Below are 13,108 nucleotides of genomic sequence, written 5' to 3' on the forward strand. Positions count from 1 at the left end.
AAAAAATCTACAAACAATAAATGCTGGAGAGGGTATGGAGAAAAGGGAACCCTCTTGCACTGTTGGTGGGAATGTAAATTGATACAGCCACTATGGAGAACAGTATGGAGGTTCCTTAAAAAACTGAAAAAAGAATTATCATATGATCCAGCAATCCCATTACTGGGCATATACCCTGAGAAAACCATAATTCAAAAAGAGTCATGTACCACAATGATCATTGCAGCTCTATTTACAATAGCCAGGACATGGAAGCAACCTAAGTGTCCATCAACAGATTAATGGATGAAGAAGATATGGCACATATATACAATGAAATATTACTCAGCCATATAAAGGAATGAAACTGAGTTATTTGTAGTGAGGTGGATGGACCCAGAGACTGTGATACAGAGTTAAGTAAGTCAGAAAGAGAAAAACAAATACCGTATGCTAACACATATATATGGGATCTATAAAAAAAAAAAAGAAAAGAAATATGTTCAGAAGAACCTAGGGGTAAGATGGGAATAAAGATGCAGACCTACTAGAGAATGGACTTGAGGATACAGGGAGGGGGAAGGGTAAGCTGGGACAAAGTGAAAGAATGGCATGGACATATATACACTACCAAACGTAAAATAGATAGCTAGTGGCAAGCAGCCGCATAGCACAAGGAAATCAGCTCAGTGCTTTGTGACTACCTAGCAGGGTGGGATAGGGAGGGTGGGAGGGAGGGAGGGAGATGCAAGAGGGAAGAGATATGGGGACATATGTATATGTATAACTGATTCACTTTGTTATAAAGCAGAAACTAACACACCATTGTAAAGCAATTATACTCCAATAAAGATATTAAAAAATCTATTCTAAAATCACCAAATAGAATACTGAGTATTTTAAAATAATTTGTTCACTTTTCTATGTATAGAACTATTTACAAGACAAAGATATGTGAAACTAATAAATATTTTACCACCATTAGAAAGTATATGCTCTAAGCTAGTAGTAAGTGACAAGAAATTTTTGAGAAGTCACTTCTTTAGTAAATGCTTGTATGTTATAATGACTTTTGTTGGAAGATTTGGCTGACTTTTTTTCCCAAGAAACTCAGTTTCTAATAATAAGTACTCTGCAACTCAGAGTGATGTTTTATAAAAATAGATCAGTGTCACTTGGAAAATAGGGTTGGACAGTTTAGCTTTGAGTTCCAGCTCTGTCCCTTACTGTTAATAATAATATTTGTATATAATAACTTGATATACAAAATTATCACCTGATTAACTCTGGCAATGTATATACCTGCAAACTGTTTCTACCTCCTGAATGAATGATTTCTTATCAATGTGACTGAAATTATACCAGCAGGGATATTGACCATGGAATTTAACATGGAATTAGTATATGGTAATGTGAATTTTGGTTCAGAGGACCAAAGAAGTAGATGCACTTTGAATTGAATGGACAGATCATAACTCAGAAAAAAGACAATGAGTAAAACAAGAATATCAGCAATTGTTCTATCTAATTAACGAGTCCCAGACAAACATCAAACTGTAAAGAACTCGGTTATTTCTTGGAATAGGTGTGCAGATAGAGGCAGAATGAAGAGATAAAATTCCAAGTATATACACATGGGTTTTAGAGACCTTTTAATCCTGCTTCTTGGATCTGAGTGCACTAACAAAAGGGCATAATATTTTATTACCTATATTTTGGTCTCCTATGGTAGGTTATTCCTGTAGAAGGGATTGTGTCTGATGAATACTCCTCTGTAAGACAGGGTTTCTCAAAAAGCCAAAATGTTTTCAGGACATTAATAGATTTTACCTAAAATACCCATGATCCTTTAAATATAAGAAACTGTGAATTAAACAAAGGCTACAGATTAAAAACAAAAACAAAAACAAAACGGTCTGCTCTTCAGTGCTGATTCTCAAAAAAAACCAAAAACGGTACTAATGTGTAACTCACATTTTCCTCATCAGAATTTGTGGAAAAGGGAAAATGTTTTCAGATGCATATTCCCAATTTTCAGGATTTGTAGTGGAAAATCAAAAGCTTTCCATAAAGCTTATATTCTAAAATGGGCTAATGCAGAGTCACAATACACTTTAAACACACTCCAGTCTATTACCCATTTTTCATAAAGTCACAAAATTAAAAGAAATCTGCAGAAGCTTAAAAAAGAAAACTTATTAAGTTATGGTATCAGACAATATGGTCTTAGTCATAAAATATTGGTAAGCAAAGAAGGCATCTTCTTGGTGAAGTTAAAGCATATTAAAGTCATCTTCATTACAAATGTGGCCCCAAATAACACTTCAGCTCTCTTTGGCAGTGAGGCAAAAGTTTTTCAAATAAGGAATGGAAATTTCTCTGAGCATAGAGCTAAGTTATATATCACAATATTATATAATGTTGCTGGATAGCAACACTGCCATTCTGTTAGGAGTAATGGAACGAGTGAGTACCAAACTGCTCGTGTAGTAGGGCAACTGGCTTGCAAAAACACATTTATCTGTGTACTCTTTTAATTCGTTCACAGTACGAATGGATGAATTCGAAGTTCAGGAGTATTCCTTAAGACTGCAAAAGCATTTTAGGTCAAGCTGTAAATTTTCCCTAAAGTTCTCTGCCAAGATAATGCTGAGGACTGAGAAGAGAATCCTTCAAATGGTTCCAAGAGTAAACTTTAATCTGTTATGGAAAAAATAGCTAGAAGTATATTTCCCTATCTTGGCTTGATGCTTGCTTGGTTCCAAAGGCTTACCACCACATGGCAGGCATGCTGGTTGTATCTGGGGCCTGGAACCCCGGGGCAGGAGTTGGAATATTGGGACACCATCAGTATTTTGCAGAGGTTTCCCACTACCTCTAGGGAAGCATAAATCTTGCAGGTCTGTCTTCCTCGGTGATGACCTCTGGAAGTATGAAGGTAACAACTTACTCTCTGATGGGAAGGAGCCTAGGGCCCAGTGAAGCTCAAATCTTTGGAGCTACATATGCTTCAGTCCATATCCTGACTCTTTGTGTTGATGTTGATAAAAACCACCTCCAGGACTGTTGACTGTTGTGAAGGTTACAGACAATGACGATAAATGTACTCGACAGGTACCATGAAAGGCCACCTATGGGTCACACACCATGGCTGCATAGGAAGCTATATTGTGTAACTATTTCACTAGGTTTTACTTCACAGTTCTCGCTGGGAACTATTCCTATAACAGAAATAGAAATATGCTATGCTGTTAAAGTTTCCTTACACCCAAACATTCTCCTGTAGCCTATAAAAGGTTTGGTTTTGCTTTTTGATAAGTATATTCTAGGATGCATCCTAATTACCACAGATTCAGCCCAATCTCCTACACCTCTGCATTTACAGTAGAAATAAAATTTCACACATTTTGAAGTTGACACAAGTGTTATTGAGCCACTCAATGGAGGGATCTTGGGTTATGTGGGTCCAAGAAATCGGTATGTTCTTGAGGTTTCTGAATCGTCAAAGTGGAAATTGGTTCTAGTGCAGAGCTAGAGCCCCCCTGTCTCCTGAATCTTCTTTCTTTACTGATCCCTTCCTCTCACTTCAAAAACAAGCTCAAGTCTCCCCTTCCTAAAAAACAAAAACAAACAAACAAAAAAAATCAACAAAACAAAAACTCTTTCATCTCAAGTTTCTTTAGAGGTATGGTCGAACCTCTCTCTGAGAAAGAGAGAACATCTGAACTTACTGAGAACTCTGCTAACTGTTTACATTCTCCCTTCATTCTTCCACCAGGGCATTCGGGGTCTGTCCGCATCATTTCACTGACACTGCGCTCATTCAAGCACCTAATTGTCACTTCCAACAGACAAGTCACACTGTGCCCACCTCTCTGCTTTAGAAACTCCTAAGTCCTTTGGCTTCTGAGGCCCTGCACTTTCCTAATTCTCCTCCTCCTCTATGTCTAGTTCCTTTTGTTTCATTTATTCCACCATCTCCTTCCTATGCCTAATCCTTAAACATGAATTTAAGGCTCCACCCTCAGCTTCCTGCTGTTACTACTTTCTACATTCTCTTTGGGTGATCTTACCTCTTCTCAAGATTTCAACCACTGTCTTTATGCTAAGGATTCCCACAGCCATAGTACTACCCAGACTGTACCTGACCTTCAGCTTCCTACATCAAAGTCCTGCTGGAAACCTCCACCTGGATGTTTCCCAGGTAACTCAGAACTGAACACAACTTCTTCTACCCTAACATAATTTTCAGTTTGAAATTCTCTCAACTGTTGACACCCTCAAACAAACAGCTGTCCAAACTAGAAATCTGGGAGTCACTTTCCCTGACTCGTTACTCCCGCCCAATCAATTAGCAAGTCCTGTCAATTTAGTCCCCTTTCTGGTGTTTTATTTACTCTCTCCCTTTTACCTTACTCCCCTTGTCCTATTTCAAGCCCTCATCATCTCTTAGCTAGACGACTGCACAGTTCCCTAACTAGCCTCCCCATTGCCAATCTTCCTCAAATCAATCCTTTTCTCAGCTACTGGACTGGAGAGCAAGCCATATCACTACTCATTGTCTACAGAATAACGAACAGGCAGGCCCAGAAGCGCAGTAACAAATATCTAGTGGTAAAGCCCACAAATGGTTCCTCCAGTAGGATTTTGCCTACAATATGTATCTCTTTACCTTGCCCAAATATAGCTCTCTAGACTTCCTTCTGATTCTGAGAGCTAATTAATACCCTTCCAATAAATTTCTTTTCTGCTTAATTTAAACAGCCTACTTATGCAGTTTGCAATGAAACTCCTGGGCTAGTATACAATTCCTTTCCTCTCTACCACAATTACAGATTTATGTTTCTTCCTGTTGGTCTATGGTGACCACAAAAGTCAGGGACCATGACTGTGTATGTATTTCATGCACTCTCTGTACTCCAACAACTAATATAGCGCCTGATGGGTAGTGGGCACTCAAATGTGTGTTGATAGAATGAATATTCTTTTTTTTTAAAACATCTTTATTGGAATATAATTGCTTTACAATGATGTGTTAGTTTCTGCTTTAATATTCTTTAGAAACTTTTTCTGTAAAACATATGATTCATTCATGATACTATGACATTATGGCATGATACCACTTGTTTTGGTTTATTATTTTATTCTAAACCTCAGAATCCCCCAAAACACAGATAAATGTCTCAAAAAGTAGAAAAAGCAAATATTCTGGCAGATAATACTGAATCATAAACCTAATCCTTTGGTTTCTCCATAAGTCACCACAGTATGCAAGAGCTGCTTCCAGGAGCAGACAAATATCCCATCAGGGTGAGTACTATACTGATGTCTCGCACTTGAGTTCCTTAGAAACAACAGCTCTCAACAGCTAGTTCAAAGTCTGTTCATCTTTTGCAAAAATTACTTTTTAGACCGATCAGTGTCACTCTCAAGGCTGCTTTATGATTGTTTGTGATGGCAGAGGATCAAGGGATTCGGGCCGCCCTGGTGGGTAAATAATCCAAGGGCTATTTGCCCATGGGTATGTCGGGGATGAAACAAATCACACATTGGTGAGGCAAGCTGAAATACGGCCTTCACTGTTATATCTGGAAATTACAACAGAAGCCTCCAAAGTCTTTGAAGTCCTGTGGTAGGAAGGATTGTTAAACACAACCTCTTTCACTACAGGGGAAAATGTCAAGTTTTGTTTTGTTTTTTTCTTTTTAAATCAATCTCAATAAGGGCTTTAGAGATTGATTAAATCCAGAATGTTTGTTTGTACCACACACTGTCTGTCAGGTGTTGAGGGAAGCACGTGATCCCTGTTCTTAAAGTGTAACACTCTGATGAGGTGAAGAGGTGGGGACGCCGATAAGGAGACACTAAGAAGATTTACATGGTGGAACGTGAAGAGAGCCATGGGAAGGGAGAACAAAGAGGAAAGGGAGAGGTTCATTTACTTGGGAAAATCAGGGAATGTTTCAAAAAAAGAGCCCTACATTAAAGCACGGATAGATTTAAATAGGCCGGGATGGGGCAGGGGAATGGAAAAGCAGGATAATACAGACGTAGAGAACAGCACAAATAGAGCAGGGAGGCAAGAAAGTAAAGAGCATGTTGAATGAACAGCAGCACGCTGGGGATTAATGGGAGGGAAGAGTAGAAATATAGCTGGGGGCAAATCACGAAGGACCTTGTGTGCCAAGCTAGGCAGTTTGCACTTTACCATGTTGGCAATTGGTAATCATTAAAGGATCCTTAATAGAGGACATTCCTTCTTCTTACATCTGGTTGTGGGGAGATGGGGGCAGTTGGCCATTCTTCTAATCACTGCCCTCAACCCTGGCTGCATATTGGAATCACCTAGGGAGTTGGTTCATTTCTTAGTGTCTATTTGTTAACAACACCAGGTCTGTTCATTTCTTAGTGTCTATTTGTTAACAGCACCAAGTCTGGCCCCATGTCTGGCCAAGTAAATCAGAGTCTCTTGGGGTAGGGCTGGACACAACTATTTTTAAAGAAACTTTTAGGTGATTTTAATGTCCAGTCAGGGTTGAGAACCATTGGCCTAATACACAGGTGTGAGAATTTCTCTATAAATTCCTATTTTTTGTCAGGAATGTTTTATTGATATTAGGTATGACATTATGCTTTCCTTAATTAGTTATGGCCTAACGGATATGATAGAAATTTCTGATATATTGTGAAAGTTCTTTGGTCTTAAATAACTTCCTCATTTATCACCAGCCATATGTTCTTCTGTGTTAAGTACTACCGTCTTCCTGTAGGTATTTCATATACATACCTACATATATATGAAATTAAACATATAATCAAATGCTCCAAGAGCCTAGATCTGAATGCATGAATACATTTATATGACTGAATTGATTAAGACAAGCATAAGAGAAATTGAGGAAGAGTGGGTGGGATAACTGGTAGAAGTAAAAATCAAGATTGACCAGCAAAGACGCCCAACACATGTTCAGCTACCTGCTGGGCTTATATATCAAGATGCCCATCACTTCTATTAACATAAATAGGTTTCACTCAAATTCTTAAAAATCAAACGTTGTTTAACAAGAGACAGAAGTAGGACTATTGCTGGGGTGACCTACCAAATAGGTTCTGCTATGTTAAGAACCAGGATTTTTTATGAATAGCATATCCCAAAATGCAAGTCATAAAACCTGGGGACTGCATGCTAAGAGATTTGAAGATGACAGTGAAAGTAGAAAGTCCTATGACAAGAAATTACTTTTTCCTCCCAATATATTGTGACCACAGCTGACTTCTGCAATTACGGGAAGGAAAACATCCCCAAAATCCTGGGCGCCTTGTCAGGGATCAGACCAGGAGCTGGGTAGCAACTTCCCATTCAGCAACTCTAATTTGAGTAGGGAGGAACCCAGACTGGGTGTTGGCCTTGATAGGAAGGCCCGACAGAGCCTACATCCAGAGAAGTGAGTCACAGCAGAGAGGAGCAGGCAGAGATTACCAGTCCGGGTAGGTTAAGTCCCAAGTGGAGAGGCCAGGTAAGAGAACACAAGAACTCAGATTGATTGACGGGGAGGCCATGGGTTAGGGACCTGCCTAAGAGCTTAGGAGATGAGAGTTCAGAGGTCTCCTAGAAGGGACCAGCATGGCACTTGATTGATGCTGAGGCACCAGCTCCGTGGGACAGATAAGTAGGGAAGAACAGGCTGGGGCAGGGACCAAAGCATTCGTGACAAAAACTAAGAATTTATAGAGAAAAAGGTCTAAGTCATAGGGAGAGACTGTATACCAAGTGCGAAACTTAGTCTTATTACTTTATGTCCACACTTCAGTCAGCCACACAAAACTTAGATGGCCCAGGAGGCTAACAGATGATTAAATTATTAAATAAATAAATAAAATAGAGCCAAACAATAAGAAAAGGAAAGCTCTTCCTCTGGCTGGAATAGAGAACAAATGGCAAAACTATAATGAAAAGAAAAATATGTTCTCCTGAGCAATCCAGAAGCTGTGTTGGAAAGCTGTCTGAATTGAAGAAATAATGTTTGATAAAATACAAAACTAGTAATAATAAGAGTAACAATAATAATAGGCTACATGTATAAAGTGCTCACTATGTGTTAAATATTTTAATGTATTTAGTCTTCATAACAATCTTAGGAGATAGGTGCTTTAATTATCTCCATTTTACAGCCAAGGAAACTGAGACACAGAGGGGTTAAATAATTTGCCCAAAGCCACACAGCATATAAGGGTAGAGCCTGGATTCTAATCCAAGCTGTCCAACTCTAGAGTTCATATTAACCACTAGGCTTACATTGTTTCTCATGCTAAGGAACTACCTTTGAAGGGGCAGAATGAACCAGGGGCACACACGAAATGCATAAGGACTTTTTAATCATCCAATATTGAAGTTATTCCTTCAGCAAATTCATTCATCCAACAAATATTTGTTGAGCATCTAGTATGTGCCAGGCACTCTTTTATATGCTAAAGATTGCAGGCAGGTGGGATCCCTACACATCTGAGTGAATAAATGCATGGTCTGGCATAAAATATAGTGTTTTGTGGGTTTGGTAGGCCCAAAGCACTGCACCTTTGGAACCCATGTTCTTCCACATGTATGAAATATAATTAGATGTCTGATGAAGAGTTTCTAACACATTGCAGAGCTTAACTAACACACCAAAGTGTCAAGGTCCAGGAGCTGGTGAAGACAGGGACATTGGGAGAGGCAGCAATGCTAGAAGAAAGAAAGGTGAAGAGCTGAGGAAATGAGGCCCTGCCCCAGGGCTGCCACTGACTCGGTCATTGACCCTGACTGGGAGCCTGTCTGGGCCCCAGTGCACGCCTCCGTAAAATGAGGAGGTTGCACTGGATGAACTCCAAGGCCCAGCTCTAGGATCTAGGATCCCAGGCAGAGCCAGGGCAGAACCAAGGCCATGCTCAGGCACAGCTCACAAGAGCCAGGTTCAACCTGACATCAGTAGTAGCCAGGGCGGGCCGGGGAACGCCACAGGGCATTGCAGGAAGAACTCGGCCAGTTCCTGGGGTTGACTGTTACTCTGAGAGGCATCTGAGGAACACCCCAGACTCGTGCTGCTCTCAGCCTCTCCACAACACGGGGGCTGTGTTTCTGCATAAAGGGCATCAAGAGACCAACAAGCAGAGGCGATGCAGGTTTAAGCAGATCCAGAGGGTGGGAATTGCCTGATGAACTCCTGATGTCAGGGTGGGATGCTGAGTCAGAAAGAGAGCTGTAACCCACAGAAAGGGGGAACTGGTCCTCCTCCTCTAGGAAGGCCCCCGGGGATGCTGGCCAGACTTCTGGCTCCAGCCGGGTCTCAAGAAATATCAGGCAGGATTTATCAGTATTAATAACTAGCACATGACTGAGTGAAGAAGTGAAACTCAGCTGACCAAGTAACTGAAAGTGTCCTTAAGAGAGAAGGAAGGGGTTTGGGTGAAGAAAGGAGGTTGACAGGAAGAGACACATGCATGTACATACATTGAGATATCGGCCTACTCTACCACCCGCCCCCCATTGGTTATGCCAAACTTCTAGCTGGCCAGCCTGCCTCAGATACCATCACTTGCTCCTGGGTACAAATACCATCCAAATTCTTCCTGTATTAGGCAATTCCTCAAACACTGACCACCACTGTTGTAGAAAAAAAAAAAAAAACTTTCTCTACAAGTGCTTTGAATTTCCTTTTTTACCTCCTCTTAACCTGACATGTCCACATCTACCTTTCTCTCTGGGGTGGCTTAGTGTTCCAAACTTCTAATTAAGGAGCAGTACCTGGGTTTGGATTTTACCCCCTCCCTCCCTCAGTTCCTCCAATGACTTCCTCATAGAGCCAGCTTAAAGATGCCAAGCCAAGGGGTCCAAAAATTGGAATGAAGCCAAAACCCAGCCGATGACTAGTCGTGACCATTCTGATGTGAGGCCAACTTTATAGTGTCCAAGAATCCTCAGCCGAAGGGCTTCTGCCCCCCCACAGCTGGCAGTGGGGAAATGGAACCAACAATCTCGATTTCAGCTGAGGACGACTGTTCAAAGGGGTTCCAATATTCTCTGAACTGCGAATGAATAAAGATTTTTTTAGATGATAAATGAATGAATAAGAAAGATTTTTATATGATAAAATAGATCTCTTCTTTCCAGGATTTAATTCAAACCTAAAATTTAGATGTAAGTTCAAAGTTTGATTCTGACACAATCTCACTTGCCTTAACAAGTGAGAGAAAATTAAAATATTCTACCGAAAACATGGAGGTAAATCAAGAAAACAAGAAACAGGATAGTAGACGAGGCTAGGTTGCTATGCCCAGTCACCTGCTCTGGTGCCACCCTCTGTCCCTGAGGGTACCCTTCCTATGGTACGCAACCCAAGTCAATGCATCGCCTTGTCAAAACTCATCCATTTTGTGCCCGGTGGAAATCAAGCATATTTCAAAATGGCCATGAGCTAGGGACATTGGAATTGTAATCGGAGAGGCTTAGAGACCTAATACTCTAAGTAAACCAAAGGAGTGGACCTCAAATACAACTTGGGGCAGCTGGGAGATATTTTGAGACAATGACTCCCGATTTGAATCTCCTGTAATGAAATTCTAATTGGCAGATTTTTTTCCTCTACTTAACTCTCTTCACTGGGCTTTAGCATTGATCTCTCCACTGTAAATTAACCTACTGACCAAGGACATCTAGAAAGTGCTATTTGCATTCCAAATACTTGTGGGCAAAAGTCACTGAAACCTATAATTTTCTATGCCGCCATACAATACACGGAGGTGGATGGAACCAGTTTCAAAGGGTTTTTGCAGCCAGATGAAGTAAATTTGCAGAAAGGCTTGTGAACAGATTTCAGCCTGGGACACTTGTATTGTCTTTAATCTACCAACCTAGGAATGGGTTTATACCAGAAATTCTTAGTGATGGCTTCTCAGCAGGCAGCAGCAGTGGCTGCCACACCCCTACCTCGCTGTGCCTCTGGAGTGGACTGTTATATCCAAGTTCTGGCCTCCGAAGAAACATGATACATAAGGATGAAGCCTAACCAGCCTGCTCCCCGGGGAATGCTCAGAGGAGAATGAATGAACTTTCCCCAGCCCTGAGCCAGAAAGCTGTGGCTGTTAGAAGTTAAAAAGAAAGCAAAGAGGAAAGCAACAGTGTCTTCATTTTGCTATAAACCACAGTCACCTTTCCCTATAAGCATCGTCCAGTTTTTCTGGAGGGGCACAGTTTAACTGCCACTGGTGCAGAGGTGCCAACTCAACAGAGAGCACTTCCTGCGGGTCTGGGTGGCAGTTGAGTGCAGCGAGCTGTGGCCTGCCCACTGATCCAGGAGCAGGCTGCCAGGGGGCCACCATCCTGACGGAGGCCTGGCAATGGGGGCACAGGACTGAGGCTCCTGGATTAAGGGGTGATGTTGATTTCCTTTTCTCAGAGCCAGGCTAGGGCGAGGCAAGAGGGGTGTCTAGGGCACAAGATTTAAGGAGGTTTTCACTCTCAGTGTCATGCAAGTGGCTCTTTCACCTTAGTCCTAGCCCTGCACAGGGCCACCAGCAGAGGTAGGAGTTCTCAAAGGTCAGTAGTTCTCAAAATGTGATCTCCAGACCAGCAGCACCACCTGGGAACTTGTTAGATATGCAAATTCTCAGCCCCATCCCAGACCCACAGACTCGGAAACTCAGAGGTGGGGCCCAGCAACCTGTGTCCTAACATACCCACCAGGTAATTTTGATGCAGCTAAAGCACTGTGCTAGAGAATAATGCTCTCCAAAGCCAGTCATGTGGTCCAGGTCAGGCCACTGCTCAAAATGCTTCAAACACAACTAGAACAGGGAAAGGGGTAAGGTGGTGAGATGAAAGAGACTCCCCTAAGGCAATCAGCAAAACATAAATGTGAGGTTTAGCACTGAGGTCCCATCACAGAATTAGGGCACCATTTCTGCAGGACGAGAAGAAAACTAACCTCACCCAACTTCCCCAGCTCACCAAGGTGTCTACTGCGGACCAGAGAGGCTGTTGACCTGCAGAGGGCACGCAGCTGGTGGGAGACAATCATCAGCTGTGCCCCCTTTCTCCCTTCCATGGGGGGAGGGGGCGGGCAAAATCACAGAGCTTCTACCCACAGGCCAGGTAAACAAAGGCCTCCATCTCTTCAGTGGCCATCCATGCAGCACAGCTGAGAGTTGGAAAGATGATCCATGACTCACACATTTCCTCCTGAGAGTACTTAACTCCAAGATGATAACATTGCCCATGCGAAAGAGCCAACCAGCAAAAAAGGAAAGTTCACCTTGGGCCCCTGTGCACTGACCCCCTTACCTTCCTCGTTTAAAATCCATGGCAGGAACTCGAACACCGAGTCAAAGTCGCAGGTGCTATCTTCGAACGCGCAGGATCCCGCGGGCAGGTCCAGGGCACCGGCAAGCTGCAGGGCTGCTGGCACAAAGCGGGTTTCAGTTCAGGCTCGGTCTCAGGAGCGTTTACACCAACTCATGGCACCCCGGGGAACCACCTGGTGATAGAAGGGGTGCGGGAGGGGACGGGAGAGGGAGGCAGTATTGCCGCCCCCGCCCAGGGCGCTTGCACTGCGCGACCCGTGCGCGGTCGCTGGGCTCAGGGAGGGAGATTAGCGGCTGTGGAGATGGATCCGTAGGCGCCCTCGGATGGCCCAGCCTAGGACCGCGAGCCCGACTACCAGGGCTGCGGGATTGGGAGAGGGTCACGAGAGCGCCCCTCGGAGGAACCCCCCCACCCCGGATCCAGGCCTTACCTTGCACCGCCAGCAGGACGCCCCCGAACAACATGGTCGGGGAGGAAGACTAGACAGGGGTGCGAGCCGCCAGCCCGCTGGGACAGGCTGCTCCGGGTGGAAGGAGTGTGGGAAGCGGGGGCGCCTGGAATCGGGGGAGGGAGAAGTCGGAGGCGAAGCGTGCGCTTGGAGCTGCCCAACTTTGCAAAGCGGTCCCGGGAGCAGAGCGGAAAGCCGAAGGTGCCTGAACTGTGAGCGCCGCTCGGTGCGCTCGCGTCGTAAGTGAAGCCGGCCGGCCGGCCGCACAGCTGGTCCTGGGCGAGGATGGGGCTGGGCAGGGAGGAGACAACTGCACACTTTTGAAAAGCCAGCCAGAACTGGCT

The 13,108-nt window shown here is 43.3% G+C and overlaps 1 protein-coding gene across 2 annotated transcripts in view; it reads right to left on the reverse strand.

Annotated features, from left to right (window-relative positions):
- The window catches only part of MAMDC2 (MAM domain containing 2), a 157,043-nt gene extending 144,241 nt beyond the window's left edge, over positions 1–12,802 (reverse strand). For both annotated transcript variants that reach the window (XM_024738973.1, XM_024738974.1), the window contains exons 1-2: positions 12,747–12,802; positions 12,296–12,409 (exon numbers count right to left, since the gene is read on the reverse strand). In XM_024738973.1, coding sequence (XP_024594741.1) covers positions 12,296–12,409; positions 12,747–12,780 — 148 coding nt within the window. In that variant the 5' untranslated portion in view covers positions 12,781–12,802. The remainder of the gene's footprint in view (positions 1–12,295; positions 12,410–12,746) is intronic.
- Between the last annotated feature and the right edge of the window lie 306 nt (positions 12,803–13,108).

The sequence above is a fragment of the Neophocaena asiaeorientalis genome, unplaced genomic scaffold (assembly GCF_003031525.2).
Source record: "Neophocaena asiaeorientalis asiaeorientalis breed wild unplaced genomic scaffold, Neophocaena_asiaeorientalis_V1.1 scaffold249, whole genome shotgun sequence".
NCBI lineage: Eukaryota > Metazoa > Chordata > Mammalia > Artiodactyla > Phocoenidae > Neophocaena > Neophocaena asiaeorientalis.